We start from the raw sequence: 12,495 nt of genomic DNA, 5'->3' as shown, positions 1-12,495 counted from the left end.
TGTCAGAGCAGCTTGTCACAGGTCCATGCAGAATAATAACAAAAGCTTGAGAGTAAGCTAATGTTTAGGGATGGGTTTACTAGACCAATTCTTAATTCAGTATCTGAATAGTAGCAAAATTCAGATAGTGCTACGTGATTCAGAACCTGTCGTCATGATCTCCAGTCAGTGTTCCTGCAAAGCTGACTGCAATGCTCATTTCAGAGCTCAATATCCAGGTTGTCCCTCTTGTTCATGCCTGCACAGAAACTGAACAACAATGGCACAAGCCCAGAACTGCAGGAAGGGTTGAGGAAAATGTACTGTATATGTATGTAAGGGTTAGGCTATGTATGCAGCAATAAAAATAGTAAATTGGTAAAAGAAACTATTGTGATCTAAGGTCAGAAACATTTTGAGGTGCAGGGTAATATAGTGGAGACTCAGTTTATTTTCCGAGCGGTCTTCTTCTGACAACCGTCTGGTGGTCCAACCGCTCTAGAGTGCCCGGTCCCAACACAAGCTCTTCTCCTGTCTGGCCCCCCAATGGTGGAATCAATTCCCCACCCCCGTCAGGGACACTGACTGTCTCCCCACGTTCAAGAAAAGGCTCAAGACACACTTGTTCCGCTACTTAGAAATGATTGGCTGGACGTGATATTAGTTTCCTCCAGGATCACAATGACTCTTATTGAGACTTGTTGCTCTTGTTGGTTAGTTGTAACTGACTTAAAGTTATTGTACTCGCTGTGAATTATATTATTGTTGCTTGCTTTTTCTACAGGTACACTGTTGTTTAATTGTAAGTTGTTTAACTACATGCTTGTAATGTTCTTGTCATGTTTTGGCTACCTGCAATGTTTGGAGCTATCTCATTATGATCAGTGACCTATGCACTTTTATAAATCCCTCTCTTGGAAGTCGATTTGGATAAAAGCGTCTGCTAAATGCATAAATGTAAATGTAACTCCCTCCAACGTCAACCGCTGCAAAGTTCCATAGTCTTCAGGCCTTTTACCAAATGATGGAGTGGAAAAGGGGGAAGTGAACGTAAGGACCAAATGACTGGGGGTGGCATGTTTTGGATAGGAGATTGATAATGACCATCACGTTATTGGCAGTAGGATGATTGGATGAAGATTTGGCCGATGTATTTGTCATACGAATGGTGTTTCTGCCTATTTAAATTAGAAACATATTCAATAAGTAAGGAGCTCATGTGCATATTCAAATCAATTTCAAAAGGAATGGCCTCATTGGGGTGTAATGTTGCCTGGCCCTATTGGCACAACTTATTGGCACACATCTCGGATTGATGAGAATTGAACATATTTACATTTAGCAGACGCTTTTATCCAAAGCGACTTCCAAGAGAGAGCTTTACAAAGTGCATAGGTCACTGATAATAACAACAAGATAGCCCCAAAACATTGCGGGTAGCCAGAACATGAAGCACACATTGTGAACAGCCAAAATAAGTGCCGAAGGGAAGAACCATAAGAGCATGTAGTTAAACAACTTACAATTAAGCAACATGAATCGCTATAAGTGCAAGTGTATCTATGGAAAAGCAAGTAACAGTAAAATAAAATATTTCACAGCGGGTGGCCAACAACAGTTTAAATCAGTTACCACTAACCAACAAGAGCAACAAAGCTCTAAGCAAGAGTCATTGTGATCCTTGAGGAAACTAGCATTGGGTCCAGCAAACCATTCCTAAGTACCGTTTTACTCCCGGAACAAGTGCATCTTGAGACATATTTCCTCAAGTAGGATTTCTGAGGACGTTTAGTATGTTGTTCTGGACACCTCATAGAAATGATCTAAGCTGCAAAAGAATATTTTACAATTAGTCTGTTGTAAAACGCTACTTTGCCTGGACTAATAGTAACAAAGTTACATAGCCTCTAGCTAGTTATAACAGTTACACAGAAAGAGACACAATATGACAACGAAGTCCAAGTGGACTCAAAGAATGCAGTGTTTGGCAATCAACTGCAACAACTACCAGTGTGACAGTATTTATTTACAGGTACATTTTGTTGGTAGCGTAATCTTATACACCTGCAAACTTTAACGTTTTTTTGGCCTAGTAGTAGGCTAGTAAACGTAATTCCTTCTAGGAACGGTAGGTCCTAGCTATAGAAACTAGAATAATGATATGGATATAACACTAAATTAAAATGAGCTTCTTAAATTAATTTGCTGAATTCCTATATTTCATTGATAACTTAGCACTATTTGTGTAGCTATGTAGCCTACTCTAGCTACTTAATGTGTAGAGCTAGCGTTAGTGCTACCTCATGGGAAATGGTCTATAAGGCTATTATAACTTTATATGAACTCATCACTTTATTCCTGTCACACTTAGCCTAATGTAGAGAGTAATACAACTTATCAAATCCTGTCAATATAAGTTATTTGGATCATCTAGCGCTGCAGATGTGTACAGAAGTGAGAAGCGGAAATGATTAAATCTGTTTTCCGGTTCGAACGCTGAGCGCTCCGCATAACCCCTATTGTTTATGGTACTTCAGAGTGATGTCATCTTGAACCATATTAGGTTTGAAAAACCATCTGTCAAAATTATATTGGATTTATTGACACAAATATATTTAGGCAATATGGACAGACATTTTCTATTTGATTCAATTGTCTAAGTACATTTTTTTTATACATCAATGATACATATGTGTACAAAACTTCAAGTCAATTAGACCTTTGGTTCAAGAGAAGAGGAATTTTTAAGGTTTTCCAAAATTATCACTGTACAGGAAAATCCATCATGAAGGACCTTATGGGTCCTTGAGGCTTTTTTGCTACTCGTGAAAAATGAGGCATACACACCAAGTTTCAGTAAAATTGGAGCAATGGGTTGGAAATGCCATCACTTTGAAAATTAGCCTATGGTGCCCCTATGGTCCGATGTGGCCCATATTTGGTGTGGGGGTACCCACTTGGATGTAGTATCAATGTTCCAAATTAGAAAATTAGAAAAAGTTGTGAAGTACCAAAAGATTCCCACCCCTAATATATAAAGTAGTGCAAAAAAAATATATAACTATGTTTAGGTAAGAACCACTGAGTGTTACTACTCATAAGCTACACTACGTTTAACGTTTATTAGCTAATAATCAGTTTTCTGAGTAAATTGTTGGATTGTTAGACGAGGCCCCCATTTATCAATATCACTTACCCCCTATTCCCACCAGACACGTTTGCGTAGGTGTCGGAGCTGATCGCTTGATCTAGTCAATGGTGCAGTTTCGGGAAAGTAACTGACGTGCCTGTCTTAAATTCACTTCATGCAACATGATGCCTGTCACTTCAAAATAAAAACATTGCATTAATACACTTTGTAGACTCAATCATATTTTACTTAACTACTTCAGTGGCAAAAGGCCAGAAATCAAAGGATTTTACATCATGGATGTCGAGAGATTCATCCTAGAAGTTGAGCCACACTAGTTGACACCACAAATCCAAAAATAGCCTACACAAATTTGTATCTCGCAAACTCACCAATACAGCTGCCTTGAAATGCTGTACAACTAAACCTGGTAACGTTGCAGCTGTAACACGCCGCAGATGCGTCCAGTGTGAATAGATGTCACGTTGAGGACAGAACAAATTTGTGTCACAGACGTAACATGCTGCACACTCCGGTGTGCGATGTACGTCCGGTGTTAATAGGGGGTTAGGCCTACATGTAGCATGTAGCCACCATTGTTCCATCCACTGTCTGGTGTAGTAGCCTATATTATCACTCCATGCTTCCTGTAATGGAATGTGTGATGGCATTGAAAGTGACCAATCATAAGAGGGTCAGTGCCTCCATAGGTTTCTGACCCAAAATTGTCATCATCATGTAGACTTGCGCAAGCATAAATCAGCTGAGCAAGCACAAATTCACTGCAAGCAATTCGAGCAAATCTTTTTTTTTTTTACAACCCTAATAGCAGAGGTAGCGGATGTAGTCAAGGTTAGGCTGAATCCTAATACTCCCCCTTACCCCTTCCCCTTAGTTTACCCCTAGCCCTTGGCCCTCGAAACTGAGGGGTAAGGGCTACATATCCCTAAGAAATGGGACGCCACTTGGTTACAGGTACGTCATCTAGCACGTATCAATATCTCCAAAGCAAGTGGTGTTATGCACTGAAATTAAACTAAATTTGCTGCTAATGGAGTTCACTTAAAACTGTAGACATGTTAGTCAGAGAAATGCGGGACTGTTACAGTGCAATTCAGCACTGTAACATTAGAGTACCAAACTAGTGATTTTTTGAAACGTTCAATTAAGAAAATGGTTACAAATATATATGTTCAGGACTGAGTATAACACAAAACAAGACTTTCATAATTTTTTGATCAATGAATTAAGCCGAAAATATTACATTTATCGGATTTATCGGAGAGTTACGTTTACTCTCTGGATGATCTGGCCGCCATTGTTGCCGGTCGCGCAGTATTCACATAGCCCTAGGTTTCAAGTATGCCCCCGATCTTACTTGGTTTTAAGGGGTGTGTACCCCTTAGTCTTAGCCCTACCCCTAGCTCCAAAAGACACCACTAGCTCTCACGGGAACGCGCAAAACTAAGGGGTAAGGGGGAGTATTGGGATTCAGCCTTAATCTTCTTCCCCTATAGTCTTCTCTGACCTACGCCAATATGCATTAGTAGTCTTGCTTTTTTAAACGAGTGTTCACTGCCAAGGATGAATGGGCCTTGTTGACAAAGCTTTATATGGGCAGGTCCGCTGATCCTGTTTATGTCCTTCCTTCCATTCAGGTGAAAACCCATATAAGGTGGATGTGTCGCAGATTACCCAGAGGGCTTCACTGCTGCAGAGGTACCTGAGCGACGAGCAGAAGGAGCTGCAGGCTCTGTACGCCCTGCAGGCCCTTATGGTACACATGGAGCAACCAGCTAGTGAGTGCACATTTGTTTGGATTGGAAGCATTGTGCTTCATTCGTCACTTTAAATGTTTTCTGACATTCAAGCTGAGAGTAGGGCTGGGTGGTATGGCCCAAAATGTTTATCACGGTATAATTTGTAAGCACTGAGGGGAACGGTATATATATCAATATATTAGTTATTCTTAAATTGTCATGACAATGCAATCCGCACCGCAGCTGCTAATCTACCGCACTCGGACGGATTTGGATTGGGTAACTCCGGTGTGTCGCATGAGTTGAATTTCCAACTTTTGCAGTGCTTTGCAACAAAAGAGCTACTTTAGCATTCAACAGTAGCCTATGTTTATGGGATCGCAAGAAAACTCTTAAATAGTTGTAGGGAGTTAGCTATAAACAATTATTACATGGCTGAATATTTGATTCTGTTGGCCTACAATAAAAATTTCACAATTCTAACCAACCTGGCATTCGATTTGTTTAACGCATTCTGGTAGATATTCGCGCACATGCCTGGCATGAAAAAGATTGCTAGTGTTACCACATTTGGCTAGCACAATTCGACGACATAACTTACAGAGGAGGCTACTGTTTGTTGGTCGATGTCAGGTAACTAGAAACCAAACCATTTCCAAACGACAGAAGAGTTTGGAATCCCTTTTTTTACCGATTCTCCTTCGTCCGGCAAATCAACCCCACTGGCGTTATTTTCAGAGATCATTAAAGCTTGCTAACGCTTGCCAACAAAAGCAGTTTACTCCAATGAATGTTTGCTTCCTCTGGAGTTGCGCTAGCTTGTTTGTTGACTAACCAACCTACTAGGTATCACTTGACTATTTTATACCAAACAGAAACACTTTGCTTATACATTTATTAATATATTGTGATATCCATGATATGCAAAATGCATATAAAGGCACAATGCCATACCAGTATTTGCATTCATACCGGTATACCGCCCACCCCTAGTTGAGAGTAGGTGTTGGAATGTGTTTCCTCTAATAGACCTACATCTAGCTTCTTTTTTTTTTCTCACTCCCTCCCATCTCTCTCCAGACCTCCTACGGATGTTCTTTGACACGCTGTACGACGAGGATGTGATCAAAGAGGAGGCGTTCTACAAGTGGGAGTCCAGCAAGGACCCTGCCGAGCAGACTGGCAAGGGTGTTGCCCTCAAGTCCGTCACTGCGTTCTTCACCTGGCTCCGCGAGGCAGAGGAGGAATCTGACAAGGACTAAGGACTAAGCTGAGAGACTTCGCCGCTACAGCAAGGGAGGGACATTGTAAGGGGTAGAGAGAAGAGGACTCTAATGCCTGAGAGGCAGACTCACTTGGTCCTCAATGAGGAAGATAATTTTGAGGGAATAGAACCATGAAAAAACAATTTCTCTCCTCGTTCGCTTCTTCCCTCTCTATTGCTTCCTCTCTTCCCGTTTGCTTATCATAGGCAAGTGTCCACCGAATTAAATAAACCTGAAAATTATTCAGCAGGATGGCTTTATAACTATGCGTTAAAACGTCATTGCATAAATGTCAACTTCTTGAAAACAATACAAACCAACACGCTGCTCTTTTTATGGTTCTAGATTAATTATATTATGCAACATACTATATGACACAAGCTGTGTCATGTAGCATGTTCCCAGGACAGGATATCATGCCAGATGCGCATGATGTCCGATAAAACACAGAGCTCATGTCTTGTCTGGGGTTTTTTTTTCATATTGGAGTGTGCAGCATGGTTTATGTGTGTTTCTATTGATGATATGATGGGAGGGTGCTCATGAATATGTTGCTGATTTCATCAACAAACAAAAAGGTGAATTGCATTTTTTTTGCATTACGTAGGAGGTTTTATTCTCTTTTGTCGTTTACTACAGAGGGGACCTGAAAGAACAGAACCCCTGAGGATTGTGACCTTTGACTGAAGACCTTGACTACTAGGGGGTGGTCTATTATGCTTTCTTAAAGCCATCCCTTCTTCCACCTCCTAGTAATCAACCATGACATGGTGGATTCTGCATATTTTACCTCTTGTACTCAAATGGACTGTTGAGGCTCTTAATCTCCCCACCCTTGGAGAGAAGGCCTAGTGAGGACTCTAAATGACAGATCACCATTAAAACTTGAAAAACCTACAGAGATCATCTTGATGGGGAGGAAATAATAATAAAACACAGAAATGACCCGAAAGCCTTTTCTACTCTTAAGTGGAAACACATTTCAGGAGCATTCTATAAATATATATATAGAAAAAAAAACAGAAAAAAAGTTTTGTCAGTTTTATTTTGGAAATAAAGAAATTGCCGAAGTAATGCCATGTATCTTTGTCCAGCAGAAGTGGCAGTTATCCAGATGCAGAAAGGTGCTTTAGATTATTATGTTTTATTGGAATTTTGTAAATACTTTTGCTTTCTTTATTATTTAAGAAATGATTGCTTCTTTTTGCATCGGAAACTGGAAAAGATAAGGAAACTGAGCATTGCAAATAAAATACAAATTGCTGAGCAAAGCTTGGATGGTCTTGTGTATTGTTTGAGTCTGACGTGAGTGCGCTGTGTTTGTATCCCATCTGATCTATAGTTTTTGTCACACTTCTCAGTCATATCCTGCCAATCTTCTGCAATCTTCTCAAACAGATTTGTTCACCAGCCTTTGTTAGCTAGTGAACGAGTTGGCATTCGAGATGGCTGAACATTTTAGTTTGACTAATCACGAGTAGCCCATGATCCTAAGTAATCCTCATTAGAGATGCACTGATCCGACTTTCAGCAGAAACACGCTGTTTTTTCTATTTTCACTGCATTTTAATATAGCCTATAAATAGTGAATTTTAATATAACATTTTTAATGATTAATCGAAAATCGATCGTTAATTCTCCCGACGATCGATTAAGACAATTTAGTCGAATGCCCATCCCTACCCGATACCATTGTTGAATTAATAATAAACTGTATACCTTCCACCTTATACCTTCCTTCCACCATGTGAAAAAGACTAAAGGCACCAGACTTTCCTAACTATACATTACTTTCCTAATTAAGACAAAAACAGAAGTACAAAGTCCTTGTAAACATTTTCAATTATACATTTATTTAGCCAAAGTTTTTAGCATGAGTGCAATGCCAGAACAGATGACCCACTGTCTCTGGGTACTCACAGGTACTATTAAAAAGTATATCCTTTTTAAACTACCTCATGTAATGACTTGCAGGATAGTATCTATGGATAATCTTAAAGGAAACGTCTAACTTTGTTAAATAATGAGTGTTTGGGGCAACATCCAAACATCCAGAAAAAAAAAAATATTCTCAACTAAACTGTTCCAATAGGGAACTAGAGGGGGTACAATTTCTGGGGAAATTGAGGGGTGTGCGTGCGTCAGTTGCAGATGGGTATGTTTCCAGGCTGTGAATATTAACACCCTGTATTTGTGTACACCGTTCGACTGGTTAGCTCCTGTGATTCCCTCACAGCAGAAGTCTAGTAGTTAGCTAGCTCTACAATTCACCGGGGCTAGGTCTGAATCTAGGATCAAAACGGAGCACAGCTGCCAGCTGTACATATATGCAGTTAACGGCGGGAGGTCGGCTCCATTACGCTAGGTAAGTAGGGCTTGTGAGACTGCTCACCAAAAGAACGAAGGAAAACACACTTGTCAACAGATTAAGATATGTTCGTAGGTACCTAGCGAAAAGTAGCCTCAACTTTCCTAGACTTTTAGCTACGGTACTAATGCTGAGGGCTCGCTGGTATCGCTGTCTGTCTTACTACAACGTTGTATCTATGCGCCCTTGCTGCCGTTGTGACGTTAGGCTAGCACTGAGTTCCCTAATGAGATACAAGGTGCTTTTTGCCACAAAAACTTCATTCAAGCCTAAACCGTGCAATGGAACGTAAATAAAAAGTACAAGTAACTCAATCGGGACCAATACGAACATTTTGACATGTAGTCCAAATATTGAGGGATTCTTAATACTGGGAAATTAATGAATAATAATAAATATGTAATACAGATGCAAGCAGCAATGGAGGGGCCAAGCAGTCCAGAGCAGGACATGGCCTCCATAGCACTTGTGCAACAATTAAGTCACAACAACCTGTTGCACTCAAGAAACACACCAAGTTTGGTTGAAACATCTGTTTGCATTCAAAAGTACTGAGAGTTCAAAGTTATTTTTCTGGTATAACACTGAAGGCCTCCTCTGCTCCTCGTGGGAACGATGGAACCCAAGTTTGGTGACAATCGGACAAATGGTTGCTGAGATATGCTCTTGCGTCTCGTTTGGCGGCTTTGCCACCGCTTTTGATACACTTTTCCATGAAATCCAAAATGGCGTCCGCGTCCATTCAAATTGTATGAAAAGTTATCAATAGTCAGGCTTGGAATCTCACAAGACATAAATAGCCAAAGAAATTACTTTTTTAAGGTAAACACTTCAACAGTTATTAGCCCAAACACTTTAGAGCTTCCTGCCATGCCCCCTTTTAGTCACATTACACAATTTTTGGAGGACATCCTCAGAATAAGGTTCTGAGTTGGCCTACCAAATTTGGTGTCACTTCCTCAAAGAACTGCTGAGATATTACTTCACTTCCTGTTTGGCAGCTTTTCTGCTGAATTTGATTGGCTCTCATGGACAAACGGTTGTGAAGATCAAAATTATTTTCAATAACTTTTGTGAGGCTTGGTCTGAAGATCATGTGTGCAAAATCTGGGGATGATTGAGCATAATTTGTGACCTGTGAAAAATGTTCCGGTTTTATCAGCTTTTTGATAAAACCGGAAATAGCAGAAAATCTATATAACCGTTGAACTCGGCACTCCAACTTTGACCCATTGGTGTAGATTGAGTGCCCAAGTATGAGACATGAAACTTGGTGAATTGGACCAGGGGACTGTCCCCAATGTGTGCCAAATTTCACAACTTTCGACCAAGCGCTTCTAGGGCCTGCCATAGGAACCCATGGCGGAATAATAATCATAATTGTAAATATAGCTGCAAGCAGCAATGAGGTGGCCAAGCAGTCAAATGACCCAGAAAACATTTTAGACATCCTCAGAAGAGGGTAATGAGTACACCCTTGCACTACTCCTTGCACCCTATTGCCCCGCAAGGACACTAAGATCTCAAGATGCCGGCTATCTGGTGGTTCCCACAAAAATACTGCTGGAGGTGGGCGTTCTCATATAGAGCACCTCTGCTCTGGAACAAATTACCTGTCTCAATTAAGGAGTTTTAAGGTTAAAAACGTGACTAAGGTTTAGTCAATTCTACGATTGTTAAAGGTAAGTATGTGTGCATGTACTTTATTTATAAACCTTGGGTGCGTTTTTTTTATTTGAGCTTATATGTTCATATTGCCCCATCTAAATGTTACATCTAGATGTTACAAATAAAGTAAACCTGTTACTGTATATCGTTACTGTTATACTTTCCAATGCTGTATATTGTTACTATTATAGTTTCTGTTACTAGTTGGAGACTCACACTTTCACTCTATATGTTGCCTTTAGGAAACATAATTAGAAGTTTTGGGGTAGATTTTCACTGCTATGCAGATGATACTCAGCTATACATGTCTATAAAGCCGGGAGAATTTCCACATGCTATGGAAACCTGTGTTTCCGGGTTGAAAACTTGGATGACTGCAAATTTCCTTCTTCTTAATTCGGATAAAACCGAGGTTCAAATTTTTGGTCCGAAAAAACACCGAAATAATTTATCCCATCTAACCTTAGACTTAGACGGCGTCAAAGTATCTCAAAGCCAGCTGGTAAAAAATCTGGGAGTCACAATGGACCCAGACCTTTCGTTTGAGTACCATATTAAGCAAATCACCAGAACAGCATTTTTCCATCTACGTAATATTGCCAAAATACGAAAATTCCTCTCAAAGGATGATGCTGAAAAACTAATACATGCTTTTGTTACGTCCCGATTGGACTACTGCAATGTGTTGTTCTCTGGCCTCCCAATTACCTACCTAAAAAACTTACAGCGGGTGCAAAATGCTGCTGCTAGACTATTGACTAAAACTAGAAAGTTTGATCATATAACATCGACTCTTATCTCTTTACACTGGCTCCCTATCCAAGCCAGAGCTGATTTCAAAGTTCTACTACTAACTTACAAATCTCTGCATGGATTGGCACCACTGTACCTCTCCGGTCTCCTTGCACCCTATTGCCCCGCAAGGTCTCTAAGATCTCAAAATGCCGGCTAAGTAGGGCTTGTGAGACTGCTCACCAAAAGAACGAAGGAAAACACACTTGTCAACAGATTAAGATATGTTCGTAGGTACCTAGCGAAAAGTAGCCTCAACTTTCCTAGACTTTTAGCTACGGTACTAATGCTGAGGGCTCGCTGGTATCGCTGTCTGTCTTACTACAACGTTGTATCTATGCGCCCTTGCTGCCGTTGTGACGTTAGGCTAGCACTGAGTTCCCTAATGAGATACAAGGTGCTTTTTGCCACAAAAACTTCATTCAAGCCTAAACCGTGCAATGGAACGTAAATAAAAAGTACAAGTAACTCAATCGGGACCAATACGAACATTTTGACATGTAGTCCAAATATTGAGGGATTCTTAATACTGGGAAATTAATGAATAATAATAAATATGTAATACAGATGCAAGCAGCAATGGAGGGGCCAAGCAGTCCAGAGCAGGACATGGCCTCCATAGCATTTGTGCAACAATTAAGTCACAACAACCTGTTGCACTCAAGAAACACACCAAGTTTGGTTGAAACATCTGTTTGCATTCAAAAGTACTGAGAGTTCAAAGTTATTTTTCTGGTATAACACTGAAGGCCTCCTCTGCTCCTCGTGGGAACGATGGAACCCAAGTTTGGTGACAATCGGACAAATGGTTGCTGAGATATGCTCTTGCGTCTCGTTTGGCGGCTTTGCCACCGCTTTTGATACACTTTTCCATGAAATCCAAAATGGCGTCCGCGTCCATTCAAATTGTATGAAAAGTTATCAATAGTCAGGCTTGGAATCTCACAAGACATAAATAGCCAAAGAAATTACTTTTTTAAGGTAAACACTTCAACAGTTATTAGCCCAAACACTTTAGAGCTTCCTGCCATGCCCCCTTTTAGTCACATTACACAATTTTTGGAGGACATCCTCAGAATAAGGTTCTGAGTTGGCCTACCAAATTTGGTGTCACTTCCTCAAAGAACTGCTGAGATATTACTTCACTTCCTGTTTGGCAGCTTTTCTGCTGAATTTGATTGGCTCTCATGGACAAACGGTTGTGAAGATCAAAATTATTTTCAATAACTTTTGTGAGGCTTGGTCTGAAGATCATGTGTGCAAAATCTGGGGATGATTGAGCATAATTTGTGACCTGTGAAAAATGTTCCGGTTTTATCAGCTTTTTGATAAAACCGGAAATAGCAGAAAATCTATATAACCGTTGAACTCGGCACTCCAACTTTGACCCATTGGTGTAGATTGAGTGCCCAAGTATGAGACATGAAACTTGGTGAATTGGACCAGGGGACTGTCCCCAATGTGTGCCAAATTTCACAACTTTCGACCAAGCGCTTCTAGGGCCTGCCATAGGAACCCATGGCGGAATAATAA

At 40.4% G+C, this 12,495-nt stretch overlaps 1 protein-coding gene across 4 annotated transcripts in view; it reads left to right on the top strand.

Annotated features, from left to right (window-relative positions):
• Nucleotides 1-7,405, top strand: part of eif4g1a (eukaryotic translation initiation factor 4 gamma, 1a) — a 64,319-nt gene extending 56,914 nt beyond the window's left edge. For all 4 annotated transcript variants that reach the window (XM_047018172.1, XM_047018171.1, XM_047018173.1 and 1 more), the window contains 2 exons: nt 4,768-4,908; nt 5,950-7,405. In XM_047018172.1, the coding sequence (XP_046874128.1) occupies nt 4,768-4,908; nt 5,950-6,131 (323 nt within the window). In that variant the 3' untranslated portion in view covers nt 6,132-7,405. The remainder of the gene's footprint in view (nt 1-4,767; nt 4,909-5,949) is intronic.
• The last annotated feature ends 5,090 nt before the right edge of the window (nt 7,406-12,495 follow it).

The sequence above is a fragment of the Hypomesus transpacificus genome, unplaced genomic scaffold (genome assembly GCF_021917145.1).
Source record: "Hypomesus transpacificus isolate Combined female unplaced genomic scaffold, fHypTra1 scaffold_96, whole genome shotgun sequence".
Lineage (NCBI taxonomy): Eukaryota > Metazoa > Chordata > Actinopteri > Osmeriformes > Osmeridae > Hypomesus > Hypomesus transpacificus.
Note: the sequence above shows the minus strand (reverse complement) of the source record. Positions and strands in the feature narration are given on the sequence as shown.